This window comes from Frankliniella occidentalis, unplaced genomic scaffold (genome assembly GCF_000697945.3).
Source record: "Frankliniella occidentalis isolate FOCC.00 unplaced genomic scaffold, Focc_3.1 Scaffold290, whole genome shotgun sequence".
NCBI lineage: Eukaryota > Metazoa > Arthropoda > Insecta > Thysanoptera > Thripidae > Frankliniella > Frankliniella occidentalis.
In genome coordinates, this window is record NW_026267416.1 from 237,506 (window position 1) to 249,208 (window position 11,703).

Sequence of the window (11,703 nt, forward strand, 5' to 3'; positions counted from 1 at the left end):
CTTTGTAGGAGAGGTTGGTTGGGAGAGGATGGTTCCCCTCATCGGACAGCTTTTAAAATTTAGCACAGATTCAGATCGAGTCATGAGCTTTCCAATAAAGTCCACTCAAGCATGTCAATTTTTTAACACCCTAGTGTACATAGTAAGTACACTCTTCCTTGTGTGCACTTGAAAGCACACAAAGGACTGTGTGTCTGGCATGGCACACACTTTGAAGTGTGTACTTGCCATAGTGCTACGCTATGTGGCGCATACACCTAAGAAGTGTCCACGTGAGAAATCAGTGGTCGAATCGACCTCGAATCGACGTCGATTAGGCCGGTCGAAAATTGTCGATTCCAAAAGTCGAATCGATGGGATTTTGTCCCACAAATCGACGTTTTTTCGACATCGACTATTTCGATACTTTATCGAAAAGGGATTAAAGGGACAGATTTCAACGGTTGAGCTAGGTCCAATAGCGACCGTTGGTGTCCGCAGCTACCTGCGTCGACATCGCATTTTAAAATTACTGTAGGAGATGAAGTCCGTGACGGATACCTCCCGCGCTGATCTTGAATTTGGACCGAACGTGGCTTGTTGGTTCAAATCCGAGATCGAGATATGCAGATAGACTGCTCCAGGTCGAGTTAAGGTGGTGTAAGAGATTCAAATGGCGTGAAGGGTTGGAAACGAGACATCACATTACAGGTTGGTTAGTGTAACAATAAACATTTTATTTCAACATTCATAAATGCAGTACAGTTACACTTTTGTTTGCGATTCTAGGTGCAAGTGAAAATGTATGTAAATACTTCATCAGGCTACATACTACATCTATCAAATCCGATTTTGCAAGTGTAACTTTACTAGATGGCAAGATACAATTTCCTACAGGCAAGATTACATAAGAAAATGGAAGTAGAAACCAGATGCTGGGGGGGAAGATGCTAGTTCAATTGATGTTACATTTATCACTGCAAAGACTTTATAAAATTTTAATTTATAGATAAAACAAAATTAGAACTGTAGTAAAATCTGTTTTGTTTCCTTCTAAGAAGAGAAAAATTAAATTTTAGGAAGACTATTACACAAACATAAACTTAAAGTAAAATGATATCAACACCTATATTTATCATTGTATAGGAGTACTACACATAACATTGCCATTTGGATTAAAAGCTACAAATTTGTCATAACAGAGAAGATTGAAAATTAAAAATAGCATGATGGCAATGGATAGATCTGATCTGAAATTAAATAGCGTATTTCAAAGAAGAAATTTGAAACAAAACACTAAAGGGCTGTTGATTGAGATTCCGTGATTTTAATCTCCATTTTAAAGGTAACAAAGTGGATACCACACGCCTAGTTTTGAAAATTCCACACCTAGAAGCAATACTATATTGAAGCACTTCCTCGCAAAATACATAAATGCAAATAGATCCCACAAGCTTGAGTTTTACAATAGGACTGAAAATACATTGACACAATACAAGATACAATTCAACATTGACGTCTAACTACATATTTAGACTTTACAGTCAAGATGAGGAGGATGTTTGCTACCAGAACCCTCGCTGCACGTAATCTTGGATGTGTAGTAGTCATACACTTTGCACAGGTTGAAAAGATTAAAGCTCTACTACCACCACTTCACACAGAAAGCTTAATACCAATATACAGGGGGGGAAATATAAAAAATACTGAGACTGTCAGGTCTGACATTATATTGACAAGACGTGTTCACTTTGGTTAACAAATGTAAAATACAAAAATACTGGTTCTTCAGTTGGGGCGAATCTCATGACTTTAAACAGTAAAAATACTGTTGAAATCGTGTATAATATTATATAAAACAATTGAACCCTGAGCTTAGCCTACTTACAACCAAGATTTTGCTTAAAGTTTAATTTGGATGCGCTCATAGTTTAGACTGAGTCTTAGCTGATACCTCATGCCACCAAGTTGGCCTTCCTGTGTTTCCTTGTTGAGACATGTACGCATCATAAAGATGGTCATAAATCTAGATTAGAAAAAAAAAGGATGCAAGGAAAGAGCCTTTCAAAATTAAAAAATAATATAAAATTTAAGAACATACCTTTCCATCAGAGCGACCTAAAATTGATTTCACAACAGAATCTGGGTGTGCAATTGCATCAATTACAGCAACAATTTCTGGTTTCAGTGTACCACAAACAGCTTGACAGGCTTCTTGAATGAGGTCAGCCATTTTAGAACCAGAAGCAAAACCCCCTGAAATATGATACAAACAATATAAATCAAGGAAAAGGATACCTGTATTTTAGAAAAAAAAAAAGAGTAAGGGAGACCGAGGCTTCTTGAACAGGATTTGGCATTTGGGCCCTGGAGAACAGACACGATGAGGTAGAGAATTCAACGTTCGCGCTTATTGTAGCCCCAACCTTTCTCTACTTAAGTTCCAGTCCCATTCCGCCGTCACGCATCTCGTTTTCCGTATATTGTGAGAAATAGTTCAGCACTACAAAGGTTCAAGGTGTCCCATATAGGGGCTACTTGAATACCCCCTGGGGTTCCATGAACACCCCCTGAACATTCAGAACAGTTGACGAATTTTAAACCAAAACCGTACCCAATAATGAACTCAACTCAAATGTGAGAGAGTAATTCCATAATAAATATTTATTATTGGAATAAAAAAACTTAAAAACTATCTCCAAATAGTTTTACATTAAAACTATTGAAAAATGTCATTTAAACATTGTTTTAGTTTAGGGTAGGAATAATTGCGCTAATTGACCAAGCGTCGTGAAAAAACAGTCAAAATTTGGGGGTGTTCAAGTCGCCCCAAATGGTGGACTAAGAAGTACCGGGCCATAGCGGCCACAAAACTTGATCCCTTGACGCGGACTCGGGTTGAATCCAAGTATAATTGTCCATAGAAATAAGAAAATCTGCGAAGATGGTCAGCCGCATCATTTCTTTTAACCAAAGCGGGACAAAACCAACTACCAAATATTAAATTTTACGTAAATTTTGAAGCATAACTTATTCGAGCTTCTGCTGTGCAACAAAGTAATGACAACACAACCACCGTTCTTATAAAAATCATATGAGGAGTTGAATATCTAAAAGAGGTCAAGTCCGAATTTTCCGTATAGTACGCCGTTCTTTCAAAAAGGGGGGGGGGGTATTCAAGTAGCCCCAGTGTTGAGGTAGCCCCAGTGTTGAGGTAGCCCCAGTGGTCAATTGGTCAAGAAGTAGCCCCGGTCTCCCTTAACAGAAATTTACAACAAACCTTTGTAAAACAACGCTAAGTTTCTTTGAATACCCCACAAACCATAGAGTACATATAGACGTTCTAGAATACTCCTGATTTCACAAGGAAGTTCTGGGGTTTTTAGTTTTTCCCAGAAGTAACTCAAAGCACTGTTCTGTAAACAGAATAATATTTTAAGACAACAAAACCATAATAAATCCAGTCAACCAAAGAAAGGCAAATAATTACTTATACCAGTCGGACATATACTCTTGGACAAAGCATAGTGGAGAAGGGGCCTGCGTAGGGCCCAGGCTAGTTTGTAACTGTGTCCATCTTATGCCACGCCGGCGATTGGCAACGCGCTCGGCGCTGATTGCCCCCACACGTCCCCACTACAGTCCAACCGTCACCCCACCCATTTCCAAAATGTGAACGATTTGTAAAATTTGAAGGGCTGAACTGAAGCGTTCGAAATAACGGCTGCGTTGTTCATTCTAGAATAGTCGTCACTAATCTCGGACGAAGCGTCGTACAGTCACATTTTAGTTTACTGTCACGAGTTTTCCAGTAGATTGACGTTACTTCGAACGCTGTCGTTCAACGCGTGCAAATTTTGGAGACGCGCGGGTTAGCCGGGCGGACAATAGGCCTGTGGTGGAGGCAATGAGCGCGCTCGGGGCTGCCAATCGCCGCCCAATGACGGCTGTGGCGCGTGGCATGAGCCGGACACATTTACAATCTAGCCTGGAGCCGACGCTGCTCTCATTTACACTAAACTTCGCCCAAGAGTATACCAAAACTTCTTTTGCAAGGTTTGACAAGATCATACCTCTCCATAGGCAAGAGCCAAAGGCTTTGCATAGAAGGCATGCACTTGGGCACGGGCAGTAAACCTATCTAGGCCAGAGCTTTTCAGCTTCTGCAGTTGATTATCTAATGACTGAGTGAGCCAGCACACTAGCCATTCGTATGATGATTTGACAACTGCACAGGACATAAAATATTTTTAATACCAAAATAACTTTATGGTAAGGTCATTGAAATTAAAAGCAATATTTACAATGTGGATTCAACACATCATCAACGGTTGTTCCTGTAAATTCTTCCTTGAGTTTTTCTTCAGCATTAATGAGACAATGTAATGTTCCGAAAGGAGATGCATCGAGTATTGCTGAAGTGTTTCCTTGAATAGCATGAGGCCAATTTCTCACAATCCAATTACTTGTTTGCTGTAATAAAACATTGTTGTCTCCTTCGTATGTTACAGTAGCATCATGGTCAGCTCGCATTATACCTAACTGAGATGCTGCAATGTCAAAAACGTCGTTTTTAGAAGATTGGTATTTTGAAACGTATTCCACAGTCCACTAGAACTTAAAATACCTTTAAGATAACCATGTCCTCCACAGGCCTCGCGGCTTTCTTGAAGAGCCGAAGCACATGTCCAGGTTATCAAAGGTTTCGTAGCAGAGACCATAGCATGAACTTCTGCAGCAACAGATGTCTACAAACAGGGAAAGAAAATAGCTACCATTTCAGTAAAATTTGTAAATATAAATCTGATAAATGTTTTCATATTTAACACAAAACTAACCAAATCTTTCATTTCAGCACCTTTGTAAGATTGCTCCACCAAATCTAAATACTGATCGGTAAAGTCGCCAATAAATACTTTGAATACACATGCTGCTGCCACATATGGGAACAGACGCCATTGCTGTACAAAAATTGATAGAATCATGAAAAAGAACACAACAGATGACGGGCATATAGTTAAGAATAATTAAGCTCACATGAAGAGGATACTCCAAGATTGATAGCTCTTCTTTGGCATTACGTGGACCACCTTGTTTTCGTACTGCAGCGTATCGGACAGAAATTGTTACAGCCGTGCAGAGATCATGTGTGCTCTCCTGAGATATTGCTACTCTGCCAGCCAACAAATTTTCCAAAGCAGCACCTAAAGATCATTGAAGATGAAGAAATGTTTAACACATATTTATCATACTTATCATACCTCAATATAAAGTCAATTCAATGTTAAAAGCAATTTTAGAAGCTATCCTATGATAATGGATAATTTTTCATTTTCCATAGCAAGGCTTATTTTAGCCATTTCATTTAAGGTCTACTTTGTTTAAACAAACTTGTTTAACTACTGCACTGAAACTAAGTGTGCAACTGCTCAACACGTATAGGTGTTCAATTGCTCAACACGTGTAAGTGTGCAACTGCAAGTTGAATACTTGAAAGTGTTTACCTCAGTAGTAGTACACTTGCAAGTCTTCAACTCGGTATGCACTTGACGATGCACTTGTAAGAGTGCAAGTCCCCTGTTGAACACTTTCTTACATTGGACGCTTACTGTGTATGATGAAGTGCTCAAGAGAAGAGTTATACACTTTTTGAAGGGCACAACTACTGAGTTGAATACATGCAAGTAAGTATCTAACTTGCAGTTTGTACACTTAGAAGTATTCAGCAGTTGAGAACTTGGTTTGTCAGTGTGAGCAAGTATGCTGCTCTTATGAGAGCGATGTATAAATGCCTACAAAACTCAAGCATCACACCTCTCGTGTCATCTGCTCAGGACTTGAACGCAGGAAGGGTGGGTTGGGAGGGGTACACATACACTTCCTGAAGTATACCTGAATAACTTAAAAGCAATCATTTGGTGGCGACAGTCATTTCTAAAAGCCCTCGTCTTACGCTTGTGTTAGTTTTTTGTTTCTTACCAAGAATTTGCTCTGGGTTTTGAAAGCATGATTCATACTCTCCCTCAGCTGTTACATCACCAGTACGATTCAGTAGATTCTCTCTTGGGATGCGATAGTTATCAAACATAGCAAACCTAGATAAGTCGATAAAATCAATACATTGCACAAGTTTGCAAAGACTTGCAGAAAAATATTTCGATATTTCAAAGACGGAATAAGTGCCCTACCAATCAAAATGTAGAAAAGTTTGCCACTTTGCTCGTCCCAAACTCAAAGCACGCACAGCACAGGGACTCTGAAGAAATTGTTGTGCTCTTTTGCTGATTTTTGAAACCTATGCCATTTGAAAGAGAAAGTTTCACTCCATTGTAATATATGGTTTCAAAAAAATCGTCAAAAAATGCGTTACGTGGTTTCACCAGAGTCGCGCAAAGATACTTGGTTTCAATCAGAGTCGCTGCGCCGTGCGTGCTTTGAGTCAGAGACGAGTGACTTGTAAATGGCGAACTTTTGTTGTACACTCATAACTGTATAACTTTAACTTTCGCCACTTATAGGTGTAACAACAGATCTAAAGGGTTTTTCACTTTCAACTGCACTACTTTTCATGAGGTAGAAGAGCTATTATCGGTGCAAAACAAGGTATTGCAGTCGGAAGTGACGAACGTTTCAGTCTTGCAGCTGTAAGCGGCGAAATTTTTATCTCCACAGTTGTAAGTGTATAACAGAAGTTCGCCACTTACAAGTGGCAAACTGTTGAACATTTAGAGACTAGCAGAGTAACTCAGCTTACCCATTATCAATTCCATTCAGCCCAATTTTTTCTCCAATGTCACCAACTCTTATACCCGGGTACGGTGAGAGTGTTTCTGGGTCTCGTATAGGTACAAGAAATGCATGAAGTCCATGGCATGTGTCATCTGCTGTTATTAACTGAGCAAACAGCATTATATGGGTGCATGTCTTACCTAATGAACGAAAGAGTTTTCCACAAGAGTGAAAAATTGCATCATTTATTCCAAAGATTAGTAAGTAAATTTATAGTTGTGTTTTTTCAAATCTTACCCAAGTTCCCAGCCCAACATTTAGCAGCTTCAAAATCAGGTGTATGAATTATAAAACTTTGAGTTGGAGGGTCATATGTTGCAGTAGTACGCACTTGTTTAGTGTTACTACCATGACCAACCTCTGTCATACCCAAAGCAAATAAAAACTGAAATAAACAAACAATAAATATTTAAACAAAATATCACACAGAAAATGTGCTCGCACTATTGTATATTTAAGAGCATACCCTGTTATCCCACACTGCATCATAAAAAGGCAAATGCCTCTCTGTTCCAAGACTTAAAAGGGCATTAGTAAACAACGAAACACCCAATCCGAATTTGACAGACAAATTTTTGTTCCATGATGAAGTTGCTGCATTTATAGCCATCATAAACTTAGTCTGAAAAAAAAATGTTGATAAGACATTGCTAATTATCACTTTCTGTATTACTTTAAATTTCAGACAACTAAAACCAACCTTGTCCTTGTATGAATAATTGTGAACCTCTTGAGGAATAATGTTCAGTTCCAGAAATCTTCGCAACTGAACTGCAACACGCTTTTTTTGTTCTTCCATCGGGGGAGTAACTCTTGGGTGTGCAAAAACGGGGTCGGCTTCCAGCTTTCTCCACAAGTTCATCTGTAACAAGAAGCCAGAGTATCAATCTATGATTGATACACAAAGGAGCAGCAAACCCATATTCTTTAAATATTCTTGGTATAGGGAAAGGCATCGTCCAGAAAGTACGTTCCTTAGTCTCAGGTTCCGAAAGTTACAGGAGCTCGGCTGTACACGCAAACTCTACAGGCAAGAAGTTGCCTACCTACCAGGGGCTATGAGATCTTGCAGAGGCTGAACTTGGCTGGTTTGAGACGGCAAATAACGGACGTACTTTCTAGATAATGCCTAATTAAGACCTGGTGTGAGGGTTCAAACATCGCTGGCCTTGTTGACAAAGCACCGCTCTTCAAAACTCAAACGAAAACGCCGCCGTAGTTCGCTTTTGGTGAGGAGTGAGGACGAAAATATTTTTAGTTCTACACCAAATGGGTGTTAAATACAAGCACACTTTCTTGTTTATATTTTTTTCGTGGCAAAAAAAAGCGCTTTTCGCCTAGCGCTTAGCCATCGTATTGAACGACTTCAATTTCCGCTATTAATTTAAATTTTGAGTAATAACTTGAAAAAACCCTCCAATATTGACTGGTCAACGGACCAAAGCCGACATTTTGCTATCCTGAAGGCTGTAGGTGTAGTGCATAACTGATTACAACAGACTGAGCACAGTACTCGTCATTCCACCTTCATTACAGAAGTAGTGAGAATGGAGGTAAAGATCAAGTAAAAACATTAAACCCTCGAAAAAAACAAACAAGCCAAGTCCACACAAAATTAAATTGTTTGTGTTCTTGTGTTCTTTACAACCTTCGCCAAACGGTTTAAATATTAAGTAAAAAATCTCGTTTTGTTCCTAATGTAGGGTTTAACTCTATTCCTTAACGTTTGCAGGTCAACGAGAATTTAAGGCGTATTTCCCAATAATCGGTATGCCTCTCAAGCTAATGGTCGTACGCGAAAAGTAACTCCATTTTTGTTGGATCAACCGCTATCCTACGATCTTTGGTGTAAACTTTTTGCCTCCAGGGTCGTTGAAACAGTCATTTAACGACGTCAAGAGGGAGTTCCCTAATTAAGAACCGTATTACTCGAGATTGCCGGTTCACGCCACACGGGAGCGCTTTCCTGTGACTGACCATCGCTAATAATGGGCCGCGCCATGTGGTTCAGTGCAACCGTCAACTGACCGCACCAACCTAAACCCTCACCATCAAGTCATTTGCAGTTTTGACTGTAAAACTTTCTCATGGTGACAACTTTCTTTCCAAACTTTGCATATCGGTCTAATTCTAGCGGGAAGTCACTCTCCATGACAGTCAAAAACTAAATGACATGAAATGAGTCCAAAGAGAGTTCTTCGTGCTTACTCGGATATGACTAATATCCTGCAAAGGATTTTAGTAAGCCTACGACGTAAGCATTTTTTCACAATTAAAAAGAATTTCCTTGTCACTACACTTCGCAATTGGATCGCAATTACGAAGCAGCCCAAATTGTTCACAGGAATTCAAGAGTGTGGGTGCTTTACATTGCGTTAGACCCAACAAGAATTACCTTGATACGCAGAATCTCCGGGTCCTCAAGGGCGATGCGAAGCTGCTTCCAGTCAAAGGACGCCTGCTGCCTGTACTCGGAGAGCGGGCCGGGCACGACGGGGAGGTCCGGCGCCACCTCCTGCATCAGATCATGGCGCCAGACGCCGCTCTGCAGGCCCTGGTCCAGGCGGTGCGGACGGCCTTCATGGTCGGCCAAAGGCTGGCGAACGTCCACGATACCCATCTAAAAACAACACAGAAGAAACAATTACTCTTTAAAAGAATTTGAACAAGTAGCAGGATTTTACACGTAAGGGTTGCGCACAGTATATTTTTAAAAAATTCACGCTTTAACCTGCCGGCGGCAGATTGGCATAAATTTAAACAGTAGAAAAACTAATGTGATATGTGCCACATTACAAGTGTGAAAATTTGTAGTACAGGGCACTGTAAAATCTTGCATGAAACATGTCCAATTCTAATTCAAAATTTTACATGAAAAATTTACAAGCCCTGCGTATAGACTTGGAATCGATTAACAAGCAAGAGTGGGAGGTTGTTCATGTACGACTCGCAATGATAGCTCGGCCAAAAGGAAAATTTCGCGAACGTTACATTTTGTAGTGTGGGAAAGAGTGTAAGAAACGCGACTGACATGGTGAAAATGTACAATTTCGTTTTGGATAAGTAAGTAAGTAGTGCTCAACTCTATGATGGACATACCCAGGTGTTAGACGGGAAATTTGAATACTTAAAAGTGTTCAACAGTAAATTTGAACACTTTAGAGTGTCAAAACCTTAATGGCAAACCACAGTTTTAAGTGTGTAACTTTAGTGTTAACGCTTTTTAGTATTAAAATATCCAGTCAAACACATAAAAGTGTGCAGCATGGTGCAGCATGGTGTTGAGCACCTGAAAGTGCACGCCAGTTGCACACTTTATCTATCAGTGTGGGGATTGATTGGAATTTGATGATATTGGACTGATTGCAATGTGCCCACATAACAGCTTTGTGATATGATGCAGGCTTTGATGGATGCGCCTTTCTTTCCATAAGAATTTTTTTTCGGTGTACTTAGTTGGCTGAGCGATTAGCGAAGCCTATTACTCCAGTGATGCTCAAAAGTTTCGCGTCTGTCTATTTGTCTGTTTGTTTGTCTGTCTGTTCGCACCATAACTCGAGCACGGTTTGAGGTAGAAGGCTCAATTCTTTATTCTAACTTGTATCAAAAAAAGGAAGAACTGTATTGATTTTGAGCCCTCTGGCTCAAAAATTTACGTGTCAAAAAAATCAAAAAGCCTAAAGCATTCTTTTAAAACATACTTTACTAACATCTTTTAAATGGATGACTCGTACAGGTAGAACTCTTGACCCCAAAATTTTGTCCGTTTGGCTCTATCTTTAACCGTTTGGGCGCCAGAGGGCGTTTTCCCACACGAAAATGACCCCAAATAGTTTAATGATTACTCTCTGATCTTTGATGGTTTGCGGTGGGGTAACTAATCAAACTGAAACCCCGAGGAACAAAATTAGTGACTTTTGGGGCCGAAGGCCTATTGACGACTGTGCCCTTTGCCCGACTCGGGTGTCAGCGCCGCAGGCCTAGGTATATGTGTGCCAGGCGCGTCGCAGCGTAACAGTGTTTCGTGAGATATCGCGAAGCCTGTTACGCGAGACGTGGTCTGGCGTACATCTACCTAGTACTACATACAACAACGTCGCCTCACTATCCAGACCATCCTTCACTGTTATTCAAGGAATGTGACGTCACATTCGTTTCAATGTGAAACGTGTCACATTCGTTTGAATATTGTGTCACATTCATTTGAACGTGACTTCACGTGAATTAATGCTCAAATGGGCCCAGGCATTGGCCGATTCACGTTTAAACGAATGTGACACAACATTTAAACGAACGTGACACAATTCACATTGAAACGAATGTGACGTCACATTCGTTGAATTACAGTGTTGTTTCGTTTCTGATTACCAATACACCCTCAAAAAACCGAACACACCGTAATTGCCGCCATGGCCTGAGGTCTATGGAGGATCTAGTCGCATGATCAGATTGCGGCTTATGGCAAGCCATTCACTGTCCTCAAACTAAACAGTCTGCAAGGATCAATATCGCATGGGTACTCTAGAGGAACGCAGGTGCGTCCGCTGGGCTCTGAGACCGACGTCAGGATCATAGTTGGCTATGAAGGACTTATCTTATCTAGAGTCGAGCAGTACGCGATCGTAGACGGCTGACATCCGACCATCTCCTGCGTGTAAAGGGCACTTTCCAAGTAGGCACTTAAGACGTCGACTGTCACCGTGACGTTAAAATAGTCATCTATTTTGATGACTGACTCACTTTGATACTGCGTCAAAGATTTGATTCAGGGCGTCATACTGGTCACAAGGATGCCGGATGCCGCTCCACACGCAAACGCTCCCGTATTGTTACGCGCTGGAGGTCAAAACAGGTGCGGTTTTAAGTCCGTCTGACAGAGGGGTCGATTTCCTGTGGGTTGCCTACTTTCAAGGGTTTTGTAGAACAAATTGCCTA

At 40.5% G+C, this 11,703-nt stretch overlaps 1 protein-coding gene across 4 annotated transcripts in view; it reads right to left on the minus strand.

Moving 5' to 3' along the window:
- Positions 1-695: 695 nt before the first annotated feature.
- LOC113206674 (peroxisomal acyl-coenzyme A oxidase 3) overlaps positions 696-11,703 on the minus strand; it is a 22,493-nt gene continuing 11,485 nt past the window's right edge. For 3 of the 4 annotated variants that reach the window (XM_026422872.2, XM_026422873.2, XM_052273665.1), the window contains exons 2-15: positions 9,164-9,388; positions 7,469-7,630; positions 7,235-7,390; positions 7,006-7,153; positions 6,734-6,908; positions 5,959-6,074; positions 5,017-5,183; positions 4,818-4,940; positions 4,607-4,727; positions 4,284-4,529; positions 4,053-4,207; positions 3,260-3,395; positions 2,081-2,235; positions 696-2,005 (exon numbers count right to left, since the gene is read on the minus strand). In XM_026422872.2, the coding sequence (XP_026278657.1) occupies positions 1,904-2,005; positions 2,081-2,235; positions 3,260-3,395; positions 4,053-4,207; positions 4,284-4,529; positions 4,607-4,727; positions 4,818-4,940; positions 5,017-5,183; positions 5,959-6,074; positions 6,734-6,908; positions 7,006-7,153; positions 7,235-7,390; positions 7,469-7,630; positions 9,164-9,388 (2,187 nt within the window). In that variant the 3' untranslated portion in view covers positions 696-1,903. Of the gene's footprint in view, positions 2,006-2,080; positions 2,236-3,259; positions 3,396-4,052; positions 4,208-4,283; positions 4,530-4,606; positions 4,728-4,817; positions 4,941-5,016; positions 5,184-5,958; positions 6,075-6,733; positions 6,909-7,005; positions 7,154-7,234; positions 7,391-7,468; positions 7,631-9,163; positions 9,389-11,164; positions 11,195-11,703 lie in introns of those variants that run through there. The other variant, XM_052273664.1, reaches the window with a different exon arrangement.